The following is a 26,901-nucleotide window of genomic DNA, read 5'->3' as shown; positions in this document are numbered from 1 at the left end:
ACACGACTGAGAGACTTTACTTTCACTGCTGATTTGATTCCACTCCCCACCCCCCAGTTTTGAAATCTACCATTTGAGACTCTAACATCGAGGACAGTCTCTAAGGCAAGGCCATTTGCCCTTTGGTTAGACTGTTCCCCACTCCCAGCCTCCAGCAGCAGAGGCAGAAGGAGATGGAACCACTAGAAAACTTGGAGACTTCGGCCCCTTTTTTGTGTGTTTTCCTTTTCTCTTTGGGCTTATCAGACAGAAGTTTTACCTGATTACCAGTGACCTCGAAAGGAAAGCGGTGAAGGCGTATGTACTATGCAAGCCAAAGGTCTGTGCTGGATTTAACGAGAGACAGAGAGGGTGGGGGATGCCTCTGCTTCTGTTTGTTTTCCTGAGCTAATATTTAAATTCCTCTGCTTGTCCTCTGAACACACCAGGTGGGCAGTTGGGGGAAAAAACCAGGAGTTGGCTCTGTATATTTAAATCAATCAGACAGGACACGAAAAGTGAAGAGGTAAAGGTGGGAGGTACCCCCTGCAGTCAGTTTATGTGGGAAATTTTATGTATAAAGGAAGAACTTGGTCTAACCGTGTTGGGAAATTGGTCTAACTTTGTTGACCCTGGCCCGGAGAACACGTGGTGTCGGAAGGTTTAAAGCTGCTCCCAAGCTTGAGGGGCAGACACCTCACTGCTTCTCAGCAGAGCTGGCCTAGGACGGCACCCAGATGGCGTTCAGTTCTAGGTGGGGTTGAGGAGAATCTTCTGACACCAGTGGGGACAGCAGGTCGGGTGGAGGCTGCCCCAGGGTGTGACATCACAATGTAGTCCATTCAGGGTCTGGGGGTTGACTTGCCCCTGGGCTGGGGTATAAGCTGACCCTGCCCAGGGCTGGCCCACACTTACAGGCCAGGCCACCCAGATACACTGACCTTCAGCACCGAGTTCCAGGCACCCTTGGTGAGTACCGGGTGGGCAGGGTGGGCCAGGCACTGGGGGGGTCTCGCAGGGTCACAACAGCATCATCCACCCTGGGGACCCTTCCTGGGAAGCTGCTTGCCCAACCCCTCACCCCCTTTCCAGCCTCTGCCTGCGGGGTTACCAGCTGCAGGAAGTGATATTCTAATTACCTCCAGGCCGCTCTGCCACCTGCCCCAGCTCCCTGGGCAAAGGCCAGCCGTGTCTTAATAGACGCCAGGGGCAGGGAGGCAGGCTGTCAGATGGCAGGTCCACCATTGGATGGCAGCACCCCTTGACCTCCCGGTCCTGGTGAACGGAGGTCATAGGCCATCTTCGGTCAAGGACATACCTCATGGGCGCTGAGCAGATGGAGCCTTGGGTGTGCACCGGATGCCAAAACCACTGCCCCGCCAGAAACACGCACCAAGGCCCTTCCTCTCTGAACACTCTGAGTCTCTGAATTTTTTTAAATTAATTAATTTATTATTCTTGGCTGCACTGGGTCTTCCTTGGTGCTCAAGGACTTTTCTGTAGTTGAGGAGAGCTGTGATGCACACTTCTCACTGGGGTGGCTTCTCTTGTTCTCTTGTTTCGGAGTGTGGGCTCTAGACACAGGCTTAGCAGTTGCGGTGCACAGGCTCAGTGGCCCCACGGCACGTGGATTCCTCCCAGACCAGGGATGGATCCCGGGTCCGCTGCATTAGCAGGCAGATTCTTAACCACTGGACCACCAGGGAAGCCCTCTGCAGGCTTTAAATCCAACTCGCCACAGCCCTCGGCTGTGTCAGGTCTCCTCCTCCCCTTCCAGGACAATGAGGGAGATCTGAGACAGTGGTCAGAAGAGGGTGGATGGCTCAGCACACCAGGAGAGCAAGCAAATCAGAGGAAGGTGATGGGGACTGGAGCCACCTCTCCAAGGGGACCCTGGCTCTTCCAGCTGGGCCACCAGCCCTTGGCTGAGGATGGTCTGCAGCCAAGAGCCAGACTCCATGCAGGGACCCCAGAGCACAGGGCCAGCCTCGCCGTGCCACCCCACGCTTTCGCTCTGCCCCCAATCCATCAGTTTCAGGCATCAAGACGGCCACTCGCCTTCTCTGACGGGTGCCCATGGGCCGGTTGTTCTGGGGACCGTGGTTTTCAGTGGCTTCTGGCTTTACCTGAGTGTGTCAGGCAGTAAGCGAGGAGAGTTGATGGAGAGACCTTTGACCTTGAGGCTTTGCCATCCCGCCTTCCTCTTCCTGGGATGGCTGACCCAGATCTTGATGTTCACCTCTCACACTTGGGTCCCAGGTGTCAGTTGTCAACAGTCTGCTGAGAACGCTATCTCCACCCGAGGCCCACCGAACGGGAAGTATAGTCTAGAGGCCAGAGGGCCCCGGGGGCCACCTGTATCCCCAACTCCCAGTTGGAGAGGAGGGCGGGAACACGTATGAGGCACCCATTGTGTATGAGACCTGCCGCCCCATGTCCTTGCTTTAAATCCTGCCACCAGGAAGGTAAAGCTTGTAGACACGGAAACCAGGAACGATGTTTTAAGAGGGGTTTTAACCTAGATTTTATATATACTCCATGTACAGGCAAGCTGTCCAGCATGAGAGAGCTCTGAAAATAGAATGAGCTGCTTTGCAAAGCAGCCATTGGAAGCGTCTAGACAAGCTGGGTGCCTTCCGCCAGCAGGGCTGGGGTGGGACCCTTGTGATCAATCGGGAGCTGGACCAAAAAGATCTTGAAAGGCCGATCTGTATCTTGGATTCAGGATCTGGGTCTCAGCACCTGGCTAACCTTCCATGTTTCAGTCCAACTGGGTCAGGCCTCCCAGGGTGGCTGCAAACATGGTTAGCGGGGAGAGCTTGAAGGAACCTGAGGGATCAACTCCACTGGGCCCCAGGTAGGAAACTGGGGCCCCAGGCTGGTTAAGGGGAGAGGTCGCAGACAGTCTGCAGAATGAATGCTTGTTGAATGAATGAAGGAGTGACAGCGCCAGGTTGGAACCAGCTGCACATGAATCGAACATCCCGCAGCCCGACTCTCCTCTCCCAAGACTCTTGCCTGTCAAATCATGATTCGGCCGACACTCACTGAGCACCTCCTGGATATCAAGTGTGTGCACAGACATTATTTCATGCAATCCTCCCTAGCCCATCAGGTGGGTGTCCCCACCCTTTCTCAGAGGAGGATGGTTGGGTGCCTGCCCAGAGTGGGGTGACCCTGCGGAGACGTCACAGACGCTAAGGGCCGTGCAGTCCTCTAACTCGAGGGAAGGCCTGCTCTCCTCTTGCATCTCCGCCTGCATCTCCACCTGCTGCTCCCCAGGTTGGGCAAGGAAGCACGGTTCTTCCTACCCTTCCAAATAACAAACTGCTCCCAACTTGCCCGGTTCCTCCAGGGCTATCTTAGCCCCGGCCTCCAACTCTGAGCTGGCTGACATTGGGCCCCCCATGGACCCGCCTGGTTCACTGCCTGTGCGTCTGGCTCTGATGGGACCCCAGCAGATGTTTTGTGCTGAGGAAGAAAATATGGCTAATCGAAAACAGCTCCAACTAATTGTAGCAATTTCCCTTCTGCTAGTTGCCCTGAAATAGTAGCCACACTCTGTTTTGTTTTTTTGTTTTTGTTTTTTTTCACATCAGGGAGCCCCAAACTGGCAGCTTCAATGAGCTTGCAAAGAAGGCTACTAAACAGCCTCTTTGCTGCCAGTTACCTGGGATAAAGCCTAGAATGTGCTCTCCAGGCGACACCCCGGCTCCGCTATCCATGGGCTTGGCTCTTGCTGGGGGTCATAGGGCTGGAGGAACCTCATTGAAACCCATTGAAACCCAGAACCTCACAGGAGATAATGAGATACCAAGCCCCAGAACACCCAGTATGAGCTTGAGCAAACTCCAGGAGATGGTGAAGGATAGGGAAGCCTGGAATGCTGTGGTTCCTGGTATCGAAAAGAGTCGGACACCACTGAGTGACTGAACTAAACACCCTAATCACCTCCCAGAGGCCCCACATCCTAACACCATCACATGGGGTTAGGATTTCAACCAGTGAATTTGGAGGTGACACAAACCAGATACCCTACATTGGGTTTGTGTGTTCTCCTGTCTATTGCTGTTCCTGGACAAGAATGTCAGTCCTGCCAGAGCAGGGTGCTATCTGCGCTCACCTCTCCTCCCTACATCTGGAATGGCACCTGGCAAACAGGAAGTGCTCAGCACAGTGTCTAGGGCAAGAGAAACCCTGCAGAAGGCTGGGCAGCCATTCCTCAGCTAAATAACAAAATAACCCCTAACTTAGTGGCTTGCTGTTGTTGTTCAGTTGCTCAGTCATGTCTGACTCTTTTTGACCCCATGGACTGCAGCACTCCAGGTTTCCGTGTCCTTCACTATCTCCCAGAGTTTGCTCAAACACATGTCCACTGAGTCAGTGATGCCATCGAACCCTCTCATCCTCTGTCACCGCCTTCTTCTCCTGCTGTCAAACTTACCCAGCATTAGAGTTTTTTCCAATGAGTCAGCTCTTTGCATCAGATGGCCAAAGTATTGGAGCTTCAGTTTCAGCATCAGTTCTTCCAATGAATATTCAGGGTTGGTTTTCTTTAGGATTGACTGGTGGCTTACAACAGCAATAATTAGCTATTTCACCTGATTCTGTGGGTCAGCTATTTGGGCAAGGCTCCACTCCATGTGGGATTTGTGTGTGTGTGTGTGTGGCGACTGTGGCACTGTGCAAAGGTGGCCACCTCTCAGCCACCAGCCACACTGCAGCTGGCTTCTGCTGGAGGAAGCAAAGCCACCAGACCACTGGAGAGCCAAGCATAGCCCAGCAGCGCCACTTTCAGCACATCCTGTTGGCCCAAGCAAGTCAGGATGCAGCCTGAATAAAAGAGAGGAGGCCACATGGCCATAATCCCATGTGGCCCTTGTAGGCTGGAATCTGTACCCAGACCACATGGGGTCTTGTTAAAACGCAGATCCTGATCCAGTGGGTCTAGGGAGTGTCCTGAAACTCTACATTCCTCTACAAACTCCCAGGAGGTGCCAAGTCTGTGCAGGTCCACACCCACATGTGGAGTAGCAAAACTCTCTTTGAGTACAGCCCAGCAGGGTACAGGCAAGGGCTTCAGGAATGGCTGGATCCAGGCCCTCAGAGATGCCAGAAAATTGTCCACATCTTCAGATCTGCCTCTCCTGAGATCTCACTGGCAGACTCCAAAATAAGGGAGAGATGCCCCCCTCCCCTCGCCTTGCTTTGCCCCTACAGCAGGAAGGAGGCCCCACTTCTTCCCTGATCTTTCTGGCTAATGTTCCAGAGTTCTTTCTGGTTGACCTCATGGGGTCCCCATAATCATGGCCAGGAGGCTGTGTCACCTCGCAACCAGGCCTGGGTTCCATGTTGGCCCTTGGAGCCAGGCGGTGAGGCCCAGTCCCCTTGAGCTACGTGGGGTGAGGGCAGGAAAGGGGAGATTCTTCGTGGAAAACTAGAAAGGAGGGAACACTGCTAGAAAGCCAAGACATTAGCATGGTTGGCAAGAGACAGGTGTTCTGTGATGGCTGGGGAAGCAGAGGGCAGGCCCCCTATCAGTTCTGGAGAACTACCCAGGCCTCCTGTCTCCCAGCATGGACTCAGAGGGGCTGCAGATTTAAAGAACTTAAACTCCAGAAGAGACTTGAAAAATAGCCATGGCAGTTTCCTCATAACCTAACAGTTAACAGGGATGCTAACTGACATTATTTCAAAGGCCGAGTGGTCCAGGAGAGTCAGGAGACAGTGGGTTAGGCCACGTCAGCTGTTCCCTCTCTGTGCAGGACTTGTCAGGGCCTTGAATAAGCTGGCGGACACTGAGAATCTCTAAGGGTTGGGGGAAGATTAGATGCCATAGTCCTGTTAAGCGCACTTTGGAAAATTAACCTAACTCCATCCCTCTCACCTGATGGACGAAGCAGCTGAGGAAGGGAAGTGACTTGGACAAGGTCACGTTGCTGTTTAATTTCAGGCTGAGTCCCAGCTGCTGTCTCAGTGACCTAAGTGACGCTGTATAGAAGCATCACCTTGTACCTTGGGGAGCCCTGTCTCCAGCCCTGGGGTTTTTCCTTCCACTGGAGAGTGTTCTTTTTCCTCCCAGACATCCCTGCACAAAGGTGCTTTGAGGGGCGGTAGGCGCCCAGAGGACCTCCTGTGCCTGGGACCGACCCTAGCATTGCAGACCTGGACGACTGCAGAAACTGCAGGAAGCCTGTGGCCACCTGACCAGCAAGACGCCCACATTGTGAGGCCGAAGAGGCTTGATGCCTGGGCAGATGTAGAAGAGTTGGCCACCACCAGCAGTGCCAAGTGAGCCAGGCAGGAGGGCCCTGAGGGAAGGTCACGCTCCGGAAACAAGCATGCACTCTAAATCCAGAAGTGGCTGTGCGTCACGGCCGAGGAGCGCTGACATGCGTGACAGCTACAACGACGTCGTTGTTGAGGACCTGGTCCCGGCCCTTCTCCAAGACTCATGTTTATCAAGAAGAGAACACAGCCGTTGGTTAGTTGGTGGGGCTCGCAAATATTAGCCACACAAGAAGGAGCCATGCTTTTCTCCCTGCTGAGCATACCATCTTGGCTGTGTTATTAGGCTCTCTAAGCCTCAGTTTCTTCATCTGTTAAATGGAGCTGAAATGCATTCCTGCCTCCCAGTTTTTTTGGGAGGATTCAATAAGATTTCGGGCATGCTAAGTCACTTCAGTTGTAGTCACACTTTTTACAACCATTTGGATTGTAGCCCACCGAGATCCTTTGCCCATGAGAGTCTCCAGGCAAGAATACTGGAATGGGTTGCCATGCCCTCCTCCAGGTGGATCTTCCTGACCCAGGGACAGAACCTGCATTTCCCGAGGCTCCTGCATTGCAGGCAGATTTCTTTACCGCTGAACTACAGGGGAAGCCCTTAGTAAGATTATGCCTGTGAAACAGGAACGCTCCTGGTCCATCCACAGCAAGGGCTCCTGAAGGGATGGCGGGAACAGAGAGGTGGGATCAGGGCCAGCTTCCCAGGTGCTAAGGGGCAAAGCTAAGATCAGACCACGTCCAGCCAAAGCCTTGGTGTGGCTCCCTCCTGCCCTGGCATGGCTACTCAGAGAGGAGCAGCATTCACGAGAAGATGGCAATGGCTTGGAGCCCAGAAAGGACAAAGGGCTGATCTGAGTCTTTTTCTGTATACGGGGCGGGGTGCGGGGGGTGGAATATGTGTCTCTGGTCACTTCGAAGTGATCTGGTCCAAAGGCCAGGCAGAGAAGCAGATGCCGTGAACAGAGTAGGGAGTTTGTATCTGACCTCTTAGAGCAGAGCCAAGTACCAAGTATGGCTTAATGGGCTTTGGCCATCAGCACTCAAGGCTGCCCATAGGGCCATGCCTTAGCATTTCAGGCCTGGTTTGCAAGCCCAGGAAGTCAAGGCTTCACTGGTGGATGCTTTCGGGTGAAAGTCGCAGTGGGGTTGAAGGGGAGGTGCTGGGAGCATCTAGCCATTGAGTGGAGAAGGGAGTAGAGGCAGGCACGGTGGTTACCTGCTTGAGGATACACTGCTTGGGGAAGGTCAGACATGTCCCCAGGAAGCCACGTCCAAAGTTGAAGATGAATGCCATTCTCGTAAGATCTGAGACATGGCAGCAGAGGTGCCCATCTGGGACACTGGTTCCCAAACCCTGAAAATGGACATCAAGTTTTCTTTCTATGTGCAAGTGGGGCATTTTTCTGGAAGGAAAGTCTATAGCAGGAGAGGCAAGCTGGTGGCACGGCTCAGCCTTGTTGGGTCCTCACTGTGTTTCAGTGATGTGAATTCAGGTCCAACTTAAAAATTAGGAACCTGTACATAAAAATAAAAATTTTGGTGTCTCTCGAAATAACTCCCAAGCTCTGGCCACCTGGGACCCACACCCCTGAGAGGGGCTCCCTGGTTGAGGTGGGGGTGGGGTCCCTGGTGGGGCATCTGCACCTTCTGTGGCCTCCCCAATCAACCCCAAGCATCAGCCCACACTTACGTCACCCTCACCTTGCTTTTTCTCACGGGTTTATTATGTTCACTTGCTTGGATCCTCTGGCTTTTGCATTTGTAACCTCAGTATGAACTTGGAATAGAGGCTCCACATGGTGTCTGTTTTCAAACAGATCTCAGTTTCAACTGAGATCGCTTCCAGCCGAAACTCTTCCCTGATGATCCAGGATGAAGACTGACACTTAGTAGGGGCAGATTACAGCCCTGCCAGGGCATTCAGAATCTCTTCTCTTTAAGGAATGTGTGTTTACAAACGGGCAGGCTTATCTCGGGATGCCTACGAAACACCCAAAGGTGTCCAGAAATTCCTGAAACTAGTCTCTGCAAGGGTCCTATTTACAAGATAGGTAGTTCATGTTCTACTCAGATAATCAAGCAGTGAGTGAAACCAATGGTAACTTTTGGGCAATCCTTTCTTTATGACTTTTGAAAGCGGACAGATCGGAAAGCGAACAGAACTCTCTGGCTGAGAGCAGCTTTCTGAAGCCAGAGTTAACAAGACTCTGAGTCTTGAGCATGCATGCTGTCACTTCTTCAGTTGTGTCTGACTCTTTGCGACCCTATGGACTTATAGCCCACCAGGCTCCTCTGTCCATGGGATTCTCCAGGCAAGAATACTGAAGTGGGTTGCCACGCCCTTCTCCAGCGGATCTTCCCAACCCAGGGATTGAACCCGAGTCTCATAAGTCTCCTGCAAGTTCTTTATCAGTAACGCCACCTGGGAAGCCCTGAGTCTTAAGCAGGACTTTGCATTTGGGAAGATGGAGCGAGTCACTCACAGCTAATTTCACACTGAGACTCACAGGAGCATAGACCCCTCACAGCTAATTTCACCCAGGCTCGCAGCCCTTGGAAGGGGCTGGACCTGCAGTGCTGAGGACCAGACATGGGCAGGAGCACACATGTGAGCCAAGGGATAAAGAGGAGTCTTGGACCAGAACCTGGACTAGAATCTAGGAATCTTGCCAAAGGGCAAGTGGAAGACGCATACATACGGGCTTTGCGTGTCTTAGAATGGACTGACTATACGGCTCCCAACGCAGCACATCACTGCTTCCCTCCTATACCATGGCTGACTGCTGCAGACCTCACTGGTATGTATCTGCACCCAAGCAGAGGAATTCAGTCCAGAGCTGGGGGGTAGAGAGTGACTGTCCAAGAATGCAGCAGAAGCCTTTCTTGATGACTCAGTGTTTGGGAACCAGATGTTAGCTTGAGCACACGTGGCTTTGAGGCCTCTCGGTGCCCAGGGCCAGTTCATGCATTCTTATCTATAAAAGGGGATCATTGTAGACCCTACCTCCACACCCTGACAAGGAGATTAAGTGAGATGATATAGGAGAAGAGTTTCAAACACTGGAAGCCAGCTGTTAGTTAGCAGTCACTGAATCTGATTTAAATGCCATAAGCCATTTGGGAGGGGATGCGGGGATGAGGAGTGAGGGCAGAGGCGCCCGGGAAGGGAGGGTAGAAGGCTTGTATGCTTGCTCAGTCATGTGCGACTCTCTGCGGCCCCATGGACTGTAGCCCGCCGGGCTCCTCTGTCCATGGAATTTTTCAGGCAAGAATACTGGAGTGAGTGGCCATTTCCTACTCTAGGGGATCTTCTCGACCTAGGGATTGAACACACGTCTCCTACTTTGGCAGATGGATTCTTTACTGCTAGTGCCACCTGGGAAGCCCACGGAAGGTGGAGCTGCGTTCAGAGCAGGTGGCTGCCTGGGGCTGTCCACCTGCGGTGGTTGGGGGGTGGGGTGGGGGTGGGGAATTGGGTGTTTATCTACCTGCAGGTCCCTGCTGTGGAAGCTTCGAGCCCCAGGGGATGTGGGTGGGGCAGGGACTGCTTCTGAGAAAATTGCCTTCATGGTTCTGATTCCTCGAATTCCGATCCTGGAGCAGCAGACCTCAGCTCACATCCCCTCCCAGCCCTTCACTGGCTTCGTGACCCTCTTTGCCTCTCTGGGCCGCAGTTTCCCCATCGCTCAGAAGGGGAAGAGTTCTCTAGTGCTGCCAGGTTAATTCTGAGGATTAAGTGTGACCATGACCGTGAAGAGGCAGCAGGTGCCCAGCAAACATGAGTCCCTGGGTTCTGTGTCCCTCACTTGCCCACCGCGGACACTCTGTTCCCGCCCCAGGGGAAGCTGGGCTGGCACTGACCGTCTCTCCAGATGAGCAGGACAAGCTAAATCCAGACTCGTGTTTGCCTCCGAGGCGACTTCTAAGTGATGGGTCATCTGTGTGCTCAACTGCAATTATCTCCCCAGCCATGTATTATCAGCTGGCTTCCCCTCCAGCTCCGTGGTCTATGGCTTTCAGATGCAGAGAGAGAGGCAGAATGCTGGCCCAAGGGAGGCCAAGCCAGGAGCGAAATTCCAGCCAGAAGAATTCCTGACTCTGCAGCTCACTGGGCAGCTCAGGGGCCAGAGTGTGGGCGGATGGAGGGGTTTCCGTGGAGTCAGAGGTGGGGAGAGGGCAGCTCAGAGACATGTGGGAGGCACCGGTAGAATCTGACTTTCAGATAAACTACACATAAGTTCTTTAGAGTAAGTATACCTTGTGAAATTCTTGGATCAGGCTTATGCTAACAAGTTACTTGTTTATTTGGAGTTTAAATTAAACTAGGCACCTGTGTCTTTGTTTCCTAAACCTGGCCACCCTCGTCAGGGGGGCACAAACCCTCACCGATGGTTTGAGTTTGAGATCAGCCCAGCAACCGTCTAGTTAGCCCTGTAGACTGAGGCAGGTGGAGAAGGGTCATCGGCCGCCTGACAGCGTCTCTGTCTCCAGGGGCCTCACCCAGGGCCTATGAACCCCTCAACCGGGTCACCGTGACCGTATTGTCGTGTGCCTGGTGTGCTGCAGTCCATGGGGCACAAAGAGTTGGACACTACTGAGCGACTGAACTGAACTGTCGGTCACAAACGCACTCCACTGCACTAGATGTTCAGAGAAAATGCACTTTGTTCTTCCACAGTGGGATCCAGGCAAACAGGCTAGAGGTCAGTTCCGGGAAGCCGACCTGAGACCAGGATGCAGGTGCACCTGGCCCAGGGGAGGAGGAGGGGGAGGAGTGAGCAGGGCTGGGAGGCTGACCTCGCAAGAGCCCTGGAGTGGGAGCCATGCCAGTGAGCCGGCCCCGCCCCAGAACGAGGGCACCGGGCTTTGTACTCAGTGTCAGGGTCGCTGCTGCCCTCAGCCTCCCTGCTGCCCTCAGCCTCCCAGGCGTCTCTGGGTGTGGTACATCCTCTGCGGGCAGATAACCCCGGGAGAGCCTCTGCTGAGTGTTGGAGACAGCACTTTTAGCAGCTGGGCCGGTCCAGGGGATCTGGGCCTGGCGCCAACTGCACCTAAGGCACATTCTCTGTTCAAATTCAGGCTGTGTCCCTTCAGTGTGGGCAGTCCACTGTTCAGGCCAATTTAAAGGGTCTCTTTTCGGAGACAGTCTTCTTACGACTGCTCTCCACCTCTCCAGCCTCCCTAAGGAGTTCCGGGCTGTGGGGCTGGGATGACACTTACAGGTCTTGATGGCGGTGGTTGCGGGGCTGGGGAGCTCTGAGTCCTCGTGGTATCTGCAGGATGATGGCCTGACCCCTGAGGTCTGCAGGGGTGACCAGCCCCTTCTGGTCTTCTAGGGATATTTTGGCACCCAGTGCTGTAGTCTATAGCTTGGCCATTCGCCCTAGTTGTTAGGTCCCTGATCCTGGGAATGCTTCATCCTGACGCCAGGCTTTGGCTCACCCATCAGCTATTATGGGATCTTCTGCCTGGTGCTCAGACTCACCTACCCAGCCCTTGCTCTTGGCTGCTGCACCCCTGCCCTGACCCTTGGGAGAGGCCTGTTCTCGTCATCTGCTGGGAAGCCCAGGGAAGCAGGCCACTGGGTCTCATGCAGTATCACCATGGCCCGGCCAGCGAGCCAGAACTTTCCCTCTGGAATCCAGTGTGTCTGCCCACTTTGAGAATTTTGTCCCTTATTACCTGTTTCTCAAACATCCCGTTTCCTCTGGTGAATAATGGGGTGAGCTCTCTTTTTCCTCTTTCTAAAATCTTCTTCCACCTGGGGAAGCTCCTCCCCAGAAAGCATTGCTGCCCCCTCCTCTCTGGGGTTATTTATAGTGGCAGTGAGAGGAGGAATCTGAAAGCTCTATCCATAAGGGGGTATAAATTAAGAAGTTAAAACAATGTGTCTGTTACAGGACACCCATGTTCATAGCAGAATTATCCACAATGGCTTGAAGGCGGAATCAACCCAGAAGTCCATCAACAGGTGAATGATTCTAAAGTGTGGTCCATGCACACAATGAAATATTGTGATTCAACGTTAAATTCTAACACATGATACAGCATGTGTGCATACGTGCTAAGTCACTTAGTCGTGTCCAACTCTGCGACCCCATGGACTGTAGGCCACCAGGCTCCTCTGTCCATGGGATTCTCCAGGCAAGAATACTGGAGTGGGTTGCCAGGCTCTCTTCCAAGGGATCTTTCTCACCAAGTATCGAGTCTGTTATGTCTCCATTGGCAGGTGGGTTCTGTACCACTAGAGCCAACTATTTGGGAAACCCAAATAGATGAACTTAAGGACATTAGTTGAGTTGAGTTCAGTCACTCAGTGTCCGACTCTTTTTGACCCCAGGGACTGCAGCATGCCAGGCCTCCCTATCCGTTACCAATTCCTAGAGCTTGCTCAAACTCATGCCCATAGAGTTGGTGATGCCATCCAACCATCTCATCCTCTGCCATCCCCTTCTTCTCCTGCCTTCAATCTTTCCCAGCATCAGGATCTTTTCAAATGAGTCAGCTCTTCACATCAGGTGGCCAAAGTACTGGAGCTTCAGCTTCAGCATCAGTCCTTCCAATGAATATTCAGGACTGATTTCCTTTAGGATTGACTGGTTTGATCTCCTTGCAGTCTTTTCCAACACCACAGTTCAAAAGCATCAATTCTTCGATACTCAGCTTTCTTTATAGTCCAGCTCTCACATCCATACATGACTACTGGAAAAGCCATAGCTTTGACTAGACGGACCTTTGTGGGCAGTAAGGACATTATGCTAAGTGAATTAAGGCAGCCACAAATACTGTTCGATTCCACTTCTGTGAGGTCCCTAGAGTAGTCACATTCTTAGAGACAGAAACTAACACGGTGGTTGCCAGGGCCCAGGAGCTGTTGTTTAATGGATACGAAAAAGATTTGAGAATGGGTCACACAACAATGTGAATAGACTTAACACCACAGAATTGTACACTTGAAAATTGGCTAGGATGGTAAATTTTACTTTTTTTTTTTTTTAACCATAATTAAAAATTAAAAGTGAAGGAAAAAAGGCATCTGTAGCCAAAGCAGATGTCTTGTCCATGGAGGGTAACTAATATACTCATCTATTCATTAGGTGATTTTTTTTTATTAGATTATCCCTGGATCCTTTGCAGAGAACAGGCCCCCAAAGAAGAGGAAATATTTTCATGAAAGAAAAGTGTAGCCAGGAACAGTCCCAGCTAGAACCACCCCCAGACAAAGGTTGTGTGGCCGACAGGATTTCAGACAAAGGGGCAAGTATTTTTAGGGAAAGGGGGTTAGGAGGCTGAGAGTCATGGACAAGAGAGGTGATGTCTGGGTGGGCCGGGGAGATAGGTGTCTTCACCAGGGGACTATTGCAGGTGGTCTGGGCTGCAGGCAGTGATCTTAGCTCAGGGTCTGTAAAGCCTTTCTCAGAACCACTGCAGGTGGAAGTTTTGGGGGATTCAGATTTTTTTTTTGGATTTTAGAAAAGCAATACAGTGCCTATTCTGTGCGTCCGAGACCGTTCTCAGTGGAGTCTGGCTCAGTACACTGTAAACAAAGCCATTAATATGCCTGTGGCAAAATGTATAAATATTCACACTAAGTGGCATAATAAAGACTATAAATAGCCTCATGTCAGTTCAGACTAGGTTTTGCTGCCAAGAAATTAAAAAAAAAAAAATCTAGTTTCCAGAGCCTTTTGGATTTGGGATTTGAAAATGGCAGAATAGGGATTGGAAACCTGTGTGAATTCTGTACCATCCGCAGACTGTAAATTAACAAAGACACACCATGCTGGAAGGGACCAGAATGGTGTGTTTCAGTGAACCCAACATTCTGATTATATAAATATGAAATGAAAGTTTCTTGCTCAGGCTCACACTGCTGCTCATGGGCAGAGCTGGGCTGAGACTCAAGTAAGTCTCTGACACCCAACCAGGGTGCCCAGAAGGGGGCTAGCCATGGTCTTCGGACCCAGATTGCCTTTGGAGTGGGGTCTGCAATCCATGGAGCCAACCCTCCTCCTCCTCTCTAGTTCCTTTAAGAGGGGCCCTCTTACCTCGGGGAACAGCCTCTCTTATTGCTAAATTCACCTTGTTACACCTCCCGATGGGCCAGTCAAGTTTCCTCTGGGCAAGGTACCTACAGGAGGACTTGTCCTACAGGTTCATAGACAACTCACAGAGCCTTGCATACACATGGTGCTCAGTAAAGACCTGCGAAATCACTGAAGTTATTTGGGTATCCAGAGAAAGAGCTATAATTAAAAGGTCATGTGTAAGACAGCCACCAAAGATGTTTGCTATTGTAGAATTAGAGCTAAGGGCGAGGCTTTTAAACTTTTTTTTTTTAAGATCTGTTTTTGACCTGGACCCTTTTTAAAGTCTTTATTGAATCTGTTACAACATTGCTTCTGTTACAATATTGCTTCTGCTGTTTGTTTTGGTTTTTTTTTTGGCCCCAAAGCATGCGGGATCTTAGCTCCCCAACCAGGGATTGAACCCACACCCCCTGCATTGGAAGGTGAAGTCTTAACCACTGAACAACCAGGGAAGCTCCTCACCATTATTTTTGAATGATGAACATTAATGGTCATTGAAAATGATCTTTCCATCCCTGTTGCCTAAGTCATGGGACTGATTCTGCCCTAAGACTGGGCAGAATGAAGATGCTTTCATTATAGTAGTACATAGCACATAGTAAAGTGAAAAAGTGAAAGTGCCAGTCACTCAGTCACATCCAACTCTTTTGCAATCCCATAGTCTATTGCCTGCCAGGCTCCTCTGTCTGTGGAATTCTTCAGACAAGAATAACTGGAGTGGGTAGCCATTCCGGTCTCCGGGAATGCAACCCAGGTCTCCTGCATTGCAGGCGGATTCCTTACCATCTGAACCACCAGGGAAGCCCCTGCTGCTGCTGCTAAGTCGCTTCAGTCGTGTCCGACTCTGTGCGACCCCAGAGACGGCAGCCTACCAGGCTCCCCCGTCCCTGGGATTCTCCAGGCAAGAACACTGGAGAGGGTTGCCATTTCCTTCTCCGGGGGAAATTCCCGATCCAGGGGTTGAACGTGCGTCTCCTTCTTGGCACACAGGTTCTTTACCACTGAGCCACCAGGGAAGCCCATTCCTGCCTGTGTCCTCCCCAAGCACTTGGAGATTCAGAATGAAGTCACTGGAAAGAACACCCTGTAACACAGGAGTCTTTGATGGGACGGGGTTTTGTTAAGGCATTTGCAGTGGTTTTGTCACATGATCGTCTAGCTCTTAATCAGACCCTACTGGAGCCTCCACTCCTGACCTCCCCCTCCACCCCTCCCCACTGCCCAGAAATACCACTGACTAGAAGGGGATGCTCTTCTGGGGACCAGAGCCAGCCGTGCTCTGCTGGGTGCGTGGTCTTGAGCTGGCTGCATGCATTTTGGGGCCTCTATGTTCTCATGAATTGGAGAAGGAAATGGCAACCCACTCCAGTGTTCTTGCCTGGAGAATCCCATGGACAGAGAAGCCTGGTAGGCTGCAGTCCATGGGGTCGCACAGAGTCGGACACAACTGAAGCGACTCGGCAGCAGCATGTTCTCACGAGTGAGATGAGGGGTTTAGGCTGGACAAGAGAGGGACCGGGGGCAGCACCAGGGGGCCAGGCCATGGATCCGTGTTTGGGGCAGGTGTTGGTGTTCTCGGCTTGTTCCCAAGTCAACAGAGTAATTCTGCCTTGATCTATTTTATATAAAAAGGATTCCAGATAAAATTTCCTTTCAAGTAAAGATCCCCCCTTTTTTTAAGTTTGAAAAAGGGGGTATAGGTCATTATTGAGATCTGCTTGCTCTGGAATTCTCTGACATCAAAGCCGTCAGTGAAAGTCACTCAGTCATGTCCAACTCTTTGTGATCCCATGGACTGTAGCCAGCCAGGCTCCTCTGTCCATGGAATTCTCCAGGCGAAAATGCTGAAGTGGGTAGCCATCCCCTGTCTCCAGGGATCCCCTGTCCTGACCCAGGGATCGAACCCGGGTCTCCTGCATTGCAAGTAATTTTGTACCCTTTGAGCCACTGGGGAAGCCCTTCAAAGCTGTCAGGGTCACAGTTAAATCTTCCTGTTGATGGCTAATGAGGATATGATGTCTGGTGGTTGGGGCAGGGTGTAGACACTGCCATCGTGTCTTCGCTCTTAGGCCATCTAGCGACACAGATGATTCAGAGACGTTGGCAAAGCCTCTTAGCTGGAACCCCATCCTCCTAGAAAACCTGCTTATAATTTTATGAGAAAGAAGCCAATGACAAGGCAGCAGTGATTCTCAAACTTTGCAGTATACTGAAATCACCTGGGGAGTTTTTAAAAATTCCAACATTCAGGGTACACTTCATGCCAATTAATTCAAATGTGGAAGGAGGGGCCCAAGCATCAGTAATGTGTCAATTTCCCAATGTGATCTAATGTGCTGCCAAGTTTAAGAATAAATGCCATTGGTATAGCCAATATGGGAGACAGGATGATGGTTCTTCAAAATATTAGACATAAAATCACCATGGAATCCAAAACTCCCACTTCTGGGGACATACCCAAAAGAACTAAAGCAGGGTCTTGAGACGCTTGTATACTTGTATTCATAGCAGTGTTGTTCACAATAGCCAAAAGGCAGAAACAACCAAAGTGCCCATCAAGGGGCACACCCTACTTGCACATGAAATAAAACTTGAACAGACTCACCCCCAAAAAAAGAATTTCAGTTTTGCAAGATAAGAGACTTCTGGAAATCGGCCACACAACAACATAAACGTACTTAACCCTACTGAACCCTTAAAAATGGTTGAGATGGTAAATTTTATGCTTTGTGTATTTTGCCATGATTAAACATCAAATAACATGAAAAGGGTAAGTGGCATCACGTCATGCCTTGCTGCTCAGTGTGACGTGTGGGCCCCTGTATCAACATCTTCCAGGAACCAGTTAGAGATACAGCATCTCATATCCACCCCAGACCTGCCGCATCCAAACCTGCAATTCTCAACAAGACCCCCCATGTGACTGGTGTGTACATTAGTTGGTGTGACTATTAGTCCAGGGTTTAGAATATGGAGCCAACAAGGTCATTCGTCTACCTGGGTCCCACCTCTTCCCTCTCTACTTCCTAGAGAACACAGCGTTCTCCAAGGGGCCACATGCTCGGGAGGCTGACCTCATCCCCTTCTTGGGGTCCCCCTCCCCTGGCCAGTGACTGGTTCAGGGCTGGCATGTGGTCTGGTTCTGGCCAACAACAGGAAGGGAAGTTCTGCTGCAGAGGTGCTATGGACATCCAAGCAGACATGGACCCTCTTTCCTTTGGATTCTCTCATGTCAGGATGGGTCCCAAGCAAGTTCTGTAGGCATCCTGGGACCTTGGGGCCAAGCTAGCCTAGTTCTTGAGAAACAGAGCCTGGGTCCACCTCACCGTGGGTTTCTTGGTTATGAGATCAGAAATGTACTTATTGTTTAAGACCGTTCAAGTCAGGGTTCTCTGCTCCTCGATGCTGTGGACATTTGGGGCTGGATAATCCTTTGTTGTGGACAGGCTCTGCAAGCATTACAGGGTGTGTGGCAGCAACCTTGACCTCTACCGTCAGATGCTGACCTCTACCGTCAGACTCCAGTGGCGCTTCCCCCCTCAGCTGTGACAGTGTCTCCAGACACATTGCCAAGTGTTGGGCGAGGAGACAATTCACCCCCAGTTGAGAACCCCTGTTGCAGACAAAGCCTCCCTAACAAATGAAAGGACGTTTTCTCAGTGAGCCTGCTGCTGCTGCTGCTGCTGCTAAGTCGCTTCAGTCGTGTCCGACTCTGTGCAACCCCAGAGACGGCAGCCCACCAGGCTCCCCCGTCCCTGGGATTCTCCAGGCAAGAACACTGGAGTAGGTTGCCATTTCCTTCTCCAATGCATGAAAGCGAAAAGTGAAAGTGAAGTCGCTCAGTCGTTTCCGACTCTTAGCGACCCCATGGACTGCAGCCTACCAGGCTCCTCTGTCCATGGATTTTCCAGGCAAGAGTACTGGAGTGGGGTGCCATTGCCTTCTCCGCTCAGAGAGCCTGGGGAGGGTAAAAACCACCACCTATGCACCAGTGTCTTGAGGATCAAAGTGGAATCAGGTGTGCGAGAAAAGCAAACACACAGGTACTGCTCCTCACTGGCTCTTTCATGCCGCTGGGGCTCTGATAACAATGTTGTACTTTCTGTGTATTCTTTAAATAGGCAGAGATGTTTAACTTAACAGATGGCCAGTGCAGACAGTGAGTGGAATTTTCCCTGGGCAAAGTGGCTGACCCGGCCTGCACTCTTGGGCTCCTCCTCCTGCTCGGAAATTCTGTGTCTCTCTGCCCTCAGATGAGAAGAACAGCGACCCTCATGGAGCAAAGCAGCAGGTTCTGGTGGGCCCGCTTCACCCTGTATGAAGACCTGACCCCTGGAGATCTGATGGGGTACTCAGGATGCTGGCTACCTCTGCATCCTCACTGAGACCCTGGAGGCTCACATTCAGGGGAAGGTGGCCCATTGGAAAATGCAGAGAGATGAAAACGCAGTTTTGTTAGGAGAGGGCCTTTCTACCTGTGACCTGAGCACGTCCTGTTGGGTTGGGAAAGGTGATGTAACCGACTAAAGTTAGAACACGAGGGACAAGTCAGGTGACTCAGCAAGAGAAAGGATGGGGGAGCCCAGAAGAACATTGCCCCCCCGTTCCCAAGTCTGTCCTGAGAAATCTTGTCTGAAGGAGGTCACGCTTGATAAATGGGCCACTTGCCTTCCTGTGAAGATGCCCCCTAGGATGCAGGGGGGTGAGGAGGAAATCTGGGGTGCCTCCCCACCTCAGAGATGTGGTCAGATGCCACGAGTCTGAGGAGCAGGATAGCAGGCAAGGCACAGAGCGAGGAAACAGACCTGTCAAGACCTCCACCTCAACCACCAGCCATGGCTTTGGACAGAAGAAACCCAGTTAATGAAGGGAGCTGAGATGCCAAAGGAAGTGGCCAACTCGTGACCTCAGATGGCCTGTCCCTCGGGCCAGTCTCTGAGCTCGTGCCCACAGAAGCAGAGTGCTACCGCAGTGGCTCTCCTTGGGCAGCATCGACCCCAAGCCCATTAGGACGTTAACCAGGCAGTGGACGCGGGAAATCCACCAACATCCAAACCTGGGGGCTGCCCTCTTGTCTGATGGAGGAGCTGCCTTTACTGTCAGGGCAAGCAACCTCCAGTATCAGAGATGCTATTGACCAGTGGCAATGGAGTATGTCTCCCGTCTTCTCCTTCTCCAAAGGGAGAATTCTCCCCAGAAATCTTTGGTGCAGATAGCTTGGTTTTCCCCAACACTGCTGACTATGTTGATGACTGTGAACTTCAGAACTTAGTTCATAGGTTACCATCCTGTGAGTAGATACTTCCAGACATGATGGGGAGTCTGATGCACCTCCCAGAAAATATGAACTCGAATCTGAATGCAGTAACTGAATGAATCAGGAGTTTCACCCTTTGGGGGAGGGGGTAAGTCTATTTAAATACCCAAGTGTGGGTATTTCTGATGCTTATGTAAGGGAAAGTGAGGGTACCAACATTAGTTTATCAAAGGGATGGATCATATGGGACATTAAGGCTACAGCCTTCACACCACCTGCCCCTCTATCCGTAATAATCCTGATTTTGTGCAGGTAGCTATACTTGAACTCACAGCTCATACAGCTTAGGGAAAGCTGACTCCACCCCCAGATCTAGGACGGGGAGTTCAGCTGGATGAAGCTTGCTCGGAACTCCTAAGAAACACGTCCCCTCTCTTTTGAAAATTCTTCTTTTGGAGCAGAGATGTTGGTGGGGATGGTGAAAATCTGAGTGCTGGAGAAGCCATTGCACCACCATGAGGGGAACCAACTCCAACTGAAACCAAATTGAAAAACTCAGAGAAATGGATCCACAATCCTGATTGTACCAGACCCAATCTCACTCTTGGGCTTCTGCCTTATATAATGTCTCTTTTAATATTTGAGCCAGTTAGAGTTTTCTGTTCCTTGCAACCAAACAACCAGCTATTATAGAGTGTGGTAAAGGCTAAAATAAAAATATGAAAAAAATGTTGGAGAACATAGATTAATTAGCTCAGAGAAGCAAGCTGTTTCTTCAAGCATTTAGGGTGGGAAGGTTGGAAAGGAACCCAGCAGAGTTCTTAGCATCAGGGGTCCCCGACCGCCGGGATCTAATGCCCAATAATCTGAGGTGGAACAGATGTAATAATAATAGAAATAAAGTACACAATAAATGTAATGCCCTTGAATCATCCCGAAAACATCCCCTTTCCTCCCCCAGTCTGTGAAAAAATTGTCTTCCATGAAACAGGTCCCTGGTGCCAAACAGGTTGTGGACCCCTGCTTAGCATCCAGCCCACCCTTTTCATGGGGAGTTACTGGACTCATCTGAGGCCACTGCTACCCCTCTCTTAGTCCACGCAGGTGGGGATGGGTATGGAAAGGCTTGTGAACAGGGCATTGCTCCTGGCATCTAAAAATTTCCAGTAAATGCTGGATGGTGGGAGGACACCCACCATCACTGGCCCCAGCCCCCCGCCCTCGGAAGTCTGAGGGTGTTCCCCAGCCTCCTAATGCCCCTGCCTCCACTGCTGTTACAGGAGGACATGGACCACATGTCTCCCAGGCTGAGAGCTTTCCTGTCTGAACCCATCGGAGAAAAGGATGTTGCCTGGGTGGACGGGATCAGCCATGAGCTGGCAATCAACTTGGTCACCAAAGGTTTCAACAAGGTAATCCCTCTTTTCCAGTTTCTCCACCTTCTCCTCCCAACCCATCTCCCCCAACCTGCCAGGTGGCAGCGGCTGCCACGCGTCCCTGCCAGCGGCCATCAGAGAGCAGAGCTGCCACTTGGCCAGGTGCCACAGGCTTCAGCGTCACTGACCCGTGTGCTTAGGCAGCCACCAGGGTCCACAGAAAATGTGCAAACTGAATCACTGTGACTCGGAGCAGCTGGGCTGTGCAAGGTTCACGTGGCATTCACACACCCAGGGGTCGACAGAGGCGAGCCGGCCACAGAGTCTGGGGCCAAGATGTCAGGATGGGTGACCTGGGTGATCTCCCCACCCACCTTGAAGAAATTCGGATTGGGGAAGCGGGTCCCTCGCCTCCTATTAGGCCTTGGCAGGTGGAGTAATAGCAGCCTGGCATCTACACCCGAGTAAGAGGAAATGAGTTGTTGTAAGATGTCACTAGCTGTCCAGGTACGGCCTCGAGGGTGGCCGATGGAATCAGAAAGGTCTATGTACGAATAATTGTTTCTCTGATGCTGTTACAAGGCTGTGTGAGCCTTAGGAAGGACAGGGAGCTCTTCCCAGAGAAAGTGGGCAGGCGGGAACCCACAGGCTCTCGGTCAACAGAGGCCCCACCAGCAGGGCCGCAACTGATCATTCCCTTTAGCTCGGAAAGTCGGTCCACGGCCAGGGCAGGAAGAGGCTGCAGAGACACCCAGGGACACTGGCACCACTATGTGTGTGACTAACAGTCTGGTTTGCACCGGCCCAGTGCATGGCTGTGTCCAGGGACAGTGGGACGTCTGGTTCTGTAGTTTTCTAATTGACACGCGGCCCTGAGCCATTCGTTAAACACTCTGAATGCCACCCCAGTCTGCCACAATTTAATGTCTTTTAGATGGGATTGTCAGGAAGGTGGAGAGAGGTGAATTTGCTTCTTTCCTTCCTGATAAAGGTGGGAAGGGCATTTGGGAGCAGGAATAAAAGCAGGCAAGTCTGACTAGGGGAGACATTTGAAATGATAAGTTATTTTTTAGAAGAAATTATTATCCCTTTGACTTTTCTATTGTGGGGTATCACATCCACACTGATGTGATGGTTCAGCTGAGTGAGTTTTCACAATAACACACCTGCACAGCCCCACCACCCTCATCCAGTGATCAGGCTCCTCCACAATTCCAGACAGTTGCCCCCCGTGTCTTCCAGGTCAACGCCACCTCCCCACTCCCACAAATAACTGCTATTCTGGCTTCTACCACCATTGGCTTAATGTCTCCATAATTGTGAGGTTTTGTTCTTGTTCAGCCATACTCGGTTCAAAAAATATTTAAATTTACATGTGGTAAATTTCACCCTTTTTAGTACCCAGTTCTGCAATTTTTGACAAATGCTCACAGTTGTGTAGCTATGACCAAAATCAAGATCTGCAGCAATCCCACCGCGTTAAAATATTTCCCCTTACCTTTCACATTTCTCACCCTCAGTCCCTGGCAACTACAGATTTGTTGTCTGTCCCTATCGTTTTGCCTTTTCCAACTTGTTTCAATTGAGATAGATAGGATGACAGGCATATTAAAGACAAAGGAATGAATGAATAATGGGAATTTTCCAGGTATCTGAGAGCTTGATACACAGAGTTAGGGCTACAGGGGAGACGGAACTGGCTAGGTCTCTGGAGACCTGCTCCTCTGTGTCCCCGACCTCCTGGCTTGCTGTGACCGGCTCTCCACATCTACTCACTGCAAGGGCCACTGATTCCAGGCACTAACGCCAGGGGTTTCACCTTCTGCCTTAGTTTTGAGCCCCTCAGCCAGCCATGAATGAGATGAGAGGTTGCTATCTTCACTTTACAGGAGGAGACAGAGGCCCTGGAGACTGAGTGCCTTGATCAAGGTCCTGAGTGAGGACAGAACGGCCATGTGTTATTTCATAAAAAATCACACAAGAAGATTGCTGCCAGGAAGTTATCCCAACAGGGAGGGTACTTATGCTGGGATTTGGTGGTGAGACCCTGTATCACCTCCTTGAGCCTGGCTGAGCCTCTAAGAGGATCCAGGAGGTGACCCCAATGTAGCATCTACAAGATGAGCAGGTGCTTCGGGGGCGGGGAGGCCAGGTCTGTGGGTGGGGCCACAGGTCTGTAGAGGGGAGGGGGCTGTGGGCAGCCAGCTCAGATGCAGCAGCAGAAAGTCAGACTCCTGCAGTGCTTTCCACAGGCTTTATCTTTTTAGAGCAGTTTTAGGTTCACAGCGAAATAGAGCAGAAAGTTCAGAGTGGTTCCAAATACCCCTGTGCCCATCCAGCCTCCCCCATCATCAGCATCCCCTTCAGAGTGGTAGCTTTGTTACAGGAGAACCTAGATGGACATGAACCCTCCCAGGCGCACAGTTCACAGCAGGGCTCGCTCTGTGTCATGCATTCTATGGGTTTGGACACACGTGTGATGACCTGTATCTACCATGAAATGAAAGAGTTGCTCAGTCAGTCCGACTCTTTGTGAGCCTAGGGACTGTAGTCTGCCAGGCTCCTCTGTCCATGGCATTCTCCAGACAGGAATACTGAAGAGTGTTGCCAGTCCCTTCTCCAGGGGATCTTCTGGACCCAGGAGTCGAACCCAGGTCACCAGCATTGCCGGTGGATTCTTTACCATCTAAGCCATTGGGGAAGGCTAGTATCTACCATGGTGATGTCCCACAGAGTCATTCTTCTGCCCCACAATCCTCTGAGCTCCTGGGTTTCTGTGTCCTGCCCACAGGAGGCCTGGGCATGGCAGCCCCTTCCCCAAGCTGGGGATCCCCAAGGTTCCTTGGCTGTGAACAGAAACCCTCTCAATTTCTACCTCTGCTCGTGGCAGCTTCCTCAGCCATGTCCTGTGTGAGAGTTGGGCCATAAAGGAGGCTGAGCACCGAAGAATTTATGCTTTCAAACTGGTGCTGGAGAAGACTCTTAAGTTCCTTGGACTGCAAGGAGATCCAACCAGTCAGTCCTAAAGGAAATCAACCCTGAATATTCATTGGAAAGACTGATGCTGAAACAGAAGCTCCAATACTTTGGCCACTTGATGCAAAGAGTCGAATTATTGGAAAAGACCCTGAGGGTGGGAAGGATTGAAGGCAGGAGGAGAAGGGGGAGACAGAAGGTGAAATGGTTAGATAACATCACTGACTCAATGGACATGAATTTGTGCTAACTCTGGGAGATGGTGAAGGACAGGGGAGCCTGGCGTGCTGCAGTCCATGTAGCCGCAAAGAGTCGGACGTGACAGTGACTTAACAGCAACAGCATAAATGTAGCATTTAGTTAGAGAAAAAGTTTTTGGTTACACACAGTGCCTGGTGCTGTGAAATGCATTCACCACAGGCGCTGAGGAGCTGGGAGCTGGCAGGGGAGTCAGGCAGACAGAGGCTGAGACTGCATGTCTGTACTTGAGAAGTCTGGGTGTTCTTGTGGAGACTGAAACATTGAATGAACGTTGACCAGGACCAGCTGCTAATTTGCCGGGCCCAGTGCAGGGTGAGGATGGGAGGGCCCTGCTGCAAGTTCATTAGGAATTTCAAGATGGCGCCAGCACAACAGGAAAGCAAGTGGGGCCTCGGAGTACAGGACCTGTGTGCCAACGAGGGTCACCTGCAGGGACCCCAGACTCAAATATCACTGCTGTTGAGCAAGGAATGGGCATGCAAGCTAGAGCCTGGTCCAGACCTGCTCACGGTTGGGATGAGGCATTGAGGGGACATCTTCCCTGGAGCCACCATCCCGCCATGTGGGCAAAGGCTGGCGTGGGAGAGATGGTGGGAAATCAGGGTGCCCGCATCCCTTTCCCTGCAGTCAGTTTCCTGTGCTCCCAAGGAGGCAGAGGGCGGCTCCCTGGGTAGGAATTCACCCTCTGGAGCCCGGAGAGAAACCAAGAAGGCTTGGTTTCTATTAGGGCCATGATGAGGGCCCACGACTCCAGATTCCTTTGGGAGCAGAGAGAAGCACGCTGACTTCCGCAGCTCCAAAGGCCCTCCTGCCTGCAGGCTTTCTGGAAAGTTCGCCTCTGGTCCTGAGAGCCACACACTCCCTGGCATCCTGGCTGCCGAACACAGAGGGACCTGGAGACTCTGAGGACCAGAGCAGCAATGGATGCCAGCAGATGGCAGAGGCGCCAGGCCAGGCGGCAGACAGTCGCGTTGTGCTGGAATGGGGCCAAGGACAGGAGTCCTAACCTTCTGGGTTCTAAGTGAGTCCATTCAGAGGATGGATGAGATGCAGGAAACCATGTCAGGAGCCTGCTGATGAAGTTCAAAAGGGCCTCTTACTATTATCATCGAGTTCTCTTTCCTGGGGCAAAGCTCTGTGTTTCCCAGTCTTGCACCGCCCACACTCATTGAAGCAACGGGCTCAATCAATATTCAGTAAATGTTCATTTTTTTAAAAAGTTGAATTAAAAAAAAAAGTAAAATCACCCTTGAAAAGATGAGGATACTGATAAAATAAAATGAGGTGATTCTAAGCAATAACACTACTTTTTACAAAAGATGATTAAAGTACCAGATAAAATGACCATGAAATGCTGGCCTTTGTTTCTTGTGAGAAACTGGATCTAGGCTAAAAAAAAAACAACAAAAAACCAAACTCCAATGCTTGGGTATAGTTTACGACTGGAATTCAGCTTTTATTTAATGTCTTTTAAAAAATTCATCCCTTTAATAGTCCAAATGAAGTTTGCTTGGTTTTATGTAAGTGAAATACCCAGACACCAGCAGGTTTTCCTGGAGAGGGCCCAGGACTTACGGCCCCGACACTGGTTCCCATTCACTCCAGGCCGGAAAGCTGGGCACTGGATGTGGCCTTAAATCTCCGGCCTTCCCTGTTCAGTGGCTCGGCCAGTCTGTGGATCTCAGATGTCTCTTTCTCCATGTGGTCCTCTCCCCTCAGTAGGAACAGTGATGAAACAGAGTGAGAGGAATGAGAAGCTGTGGGACCAGGACTCAGAAAAACAGAGAACACCCTAGAACTTTGTCTAGTGCATTTTTCATCCATCCACAGAGACTCCTCAGGGTGGGAAGAGGGGCAAGGCTCAGCGTGCTCCATTCCTTGTATGTTCCTCCCATGGACGAAAAGGAGTTTGCATTTCTCCATTGGTCTCACTGGGGCTTCCCAGGTGGCTCTAGTGGTAAAGAACCCGCCTGCCAATGCAGGAGACAGAAGAGACGTGGGTCTATCCCTGGGTCCGAAAGATCCTCTGGAGGAGGAAATGGCAACCCACTCCAGTGTTCTTGCCTGGAGAGTCCCTTGGACAGAGGAGCCTGGCGGGCTACAGTCCAGAGGGTCGCACAGAGTCGAACACGACTGAGCACGCATGCAGGCACCTCTCACCCAGGGCCAGCCTCTGGTCAGGATCGAGTCCCCATGGCCTAGGTCAGGATTTCAGGGACGGCCACTGCCCCTTGGATCTGACTTGTGTCCACTCCTTGGTTTTCTCCGGTGTCCTCGCACTGCCCCCATAGCTGAGTACTTTCCTGTGTCCTCCCCACAGGCTTACGTCCTGTTGGGACAGTTCCTCCTGATGCACAAGAGGGAAGCCGAGTTTCAGAAGTGGCTCATCTGTTGCTGCGGAGCCACCGAGTTTGAGGCCCGGGAGTGTTCCAACTGTCTGAAGGAATGGTGCTCCTGCTTCCTGTAGACCCAGCCTGGCCCTGAGCCGCCTTCCGGAAAACAATGCCACTGCATCGACCCCGGGCTCCAAGTCGTTATTTCTCTTTTCCACTTTATTGACACAGGTTTGTTATAAAAAGCAGCTCAAGAGAATAAAAGAGGACAAACACAAGCACGGTGACCTCCGGATTCCACCCAGAAACATTCGCCTTATGCCGATATCATGCCAGCTGTC

The 26,901-nt window shown here is 51.3% G+C and overlaps 1 protein-coding gene across 1 annotated transcript; it reads left to right on the top strand.

The window, feature by feature from the left end:
* The first annotated feature begins 819 nt into the window (after positions 1-819).
* On the top strand, positions 820-26,838 carry BANF2 (BANF family member 2). The gene is made up of 3 exons (XM_086333823.1): positions 820-948; positions 20,895-21,026; positions 26,548-26,838. Exons 2-3 carry the CDS (start codon positions 20,901-20,903, stop codon positions 26,692-26,694), a joined length of 273 nt encoding a protein of 90 aa, XP_086189949.1. The 5' UTR covers positions 820-948; positions 20,895-20,900; the 3' UTR covers positions 26,695-26,838.
* Positions 26,839-26,901: the final 63 nt, after the last annotated feature.

The sequence above is a fragment of the Bos grunniens genome, chromosome 13, assembly GCF_055505025.1.
Source record: "Bos grunniens cultivar Pamir isolate PY7600 chromosome 13, Bosgru_T2T1.0, whole genome shotgun sequence".
NCBI classification, from domain to species: domain Eukaryota; kingdom Metazoa; phylum Chordata; class Mammalia; order Artiodactyla; family Bovidae; genus Bos; species Bos grunniens.
This window is presented reverse-complemented; position numbering and strand designations above follow the sequence as displayed.

Bases quoted from the DNA above. Each gene is read 5' to 3' on its own strand.
- BANF2 (XM_086333823.1), top strand. From the start codon at position 20,901: ATGGACCACATGTCTCCCAGGCTGAGAGCTTTCCTGTCTGAACCCATC. The intron at 21,027-26,547 runs GTAATCCCTCTT...TCCTCCCCACAG, and splicing joins TCACCAAAGGTTTCAACAAG to GCTTACGTCCTGTTGGGACA.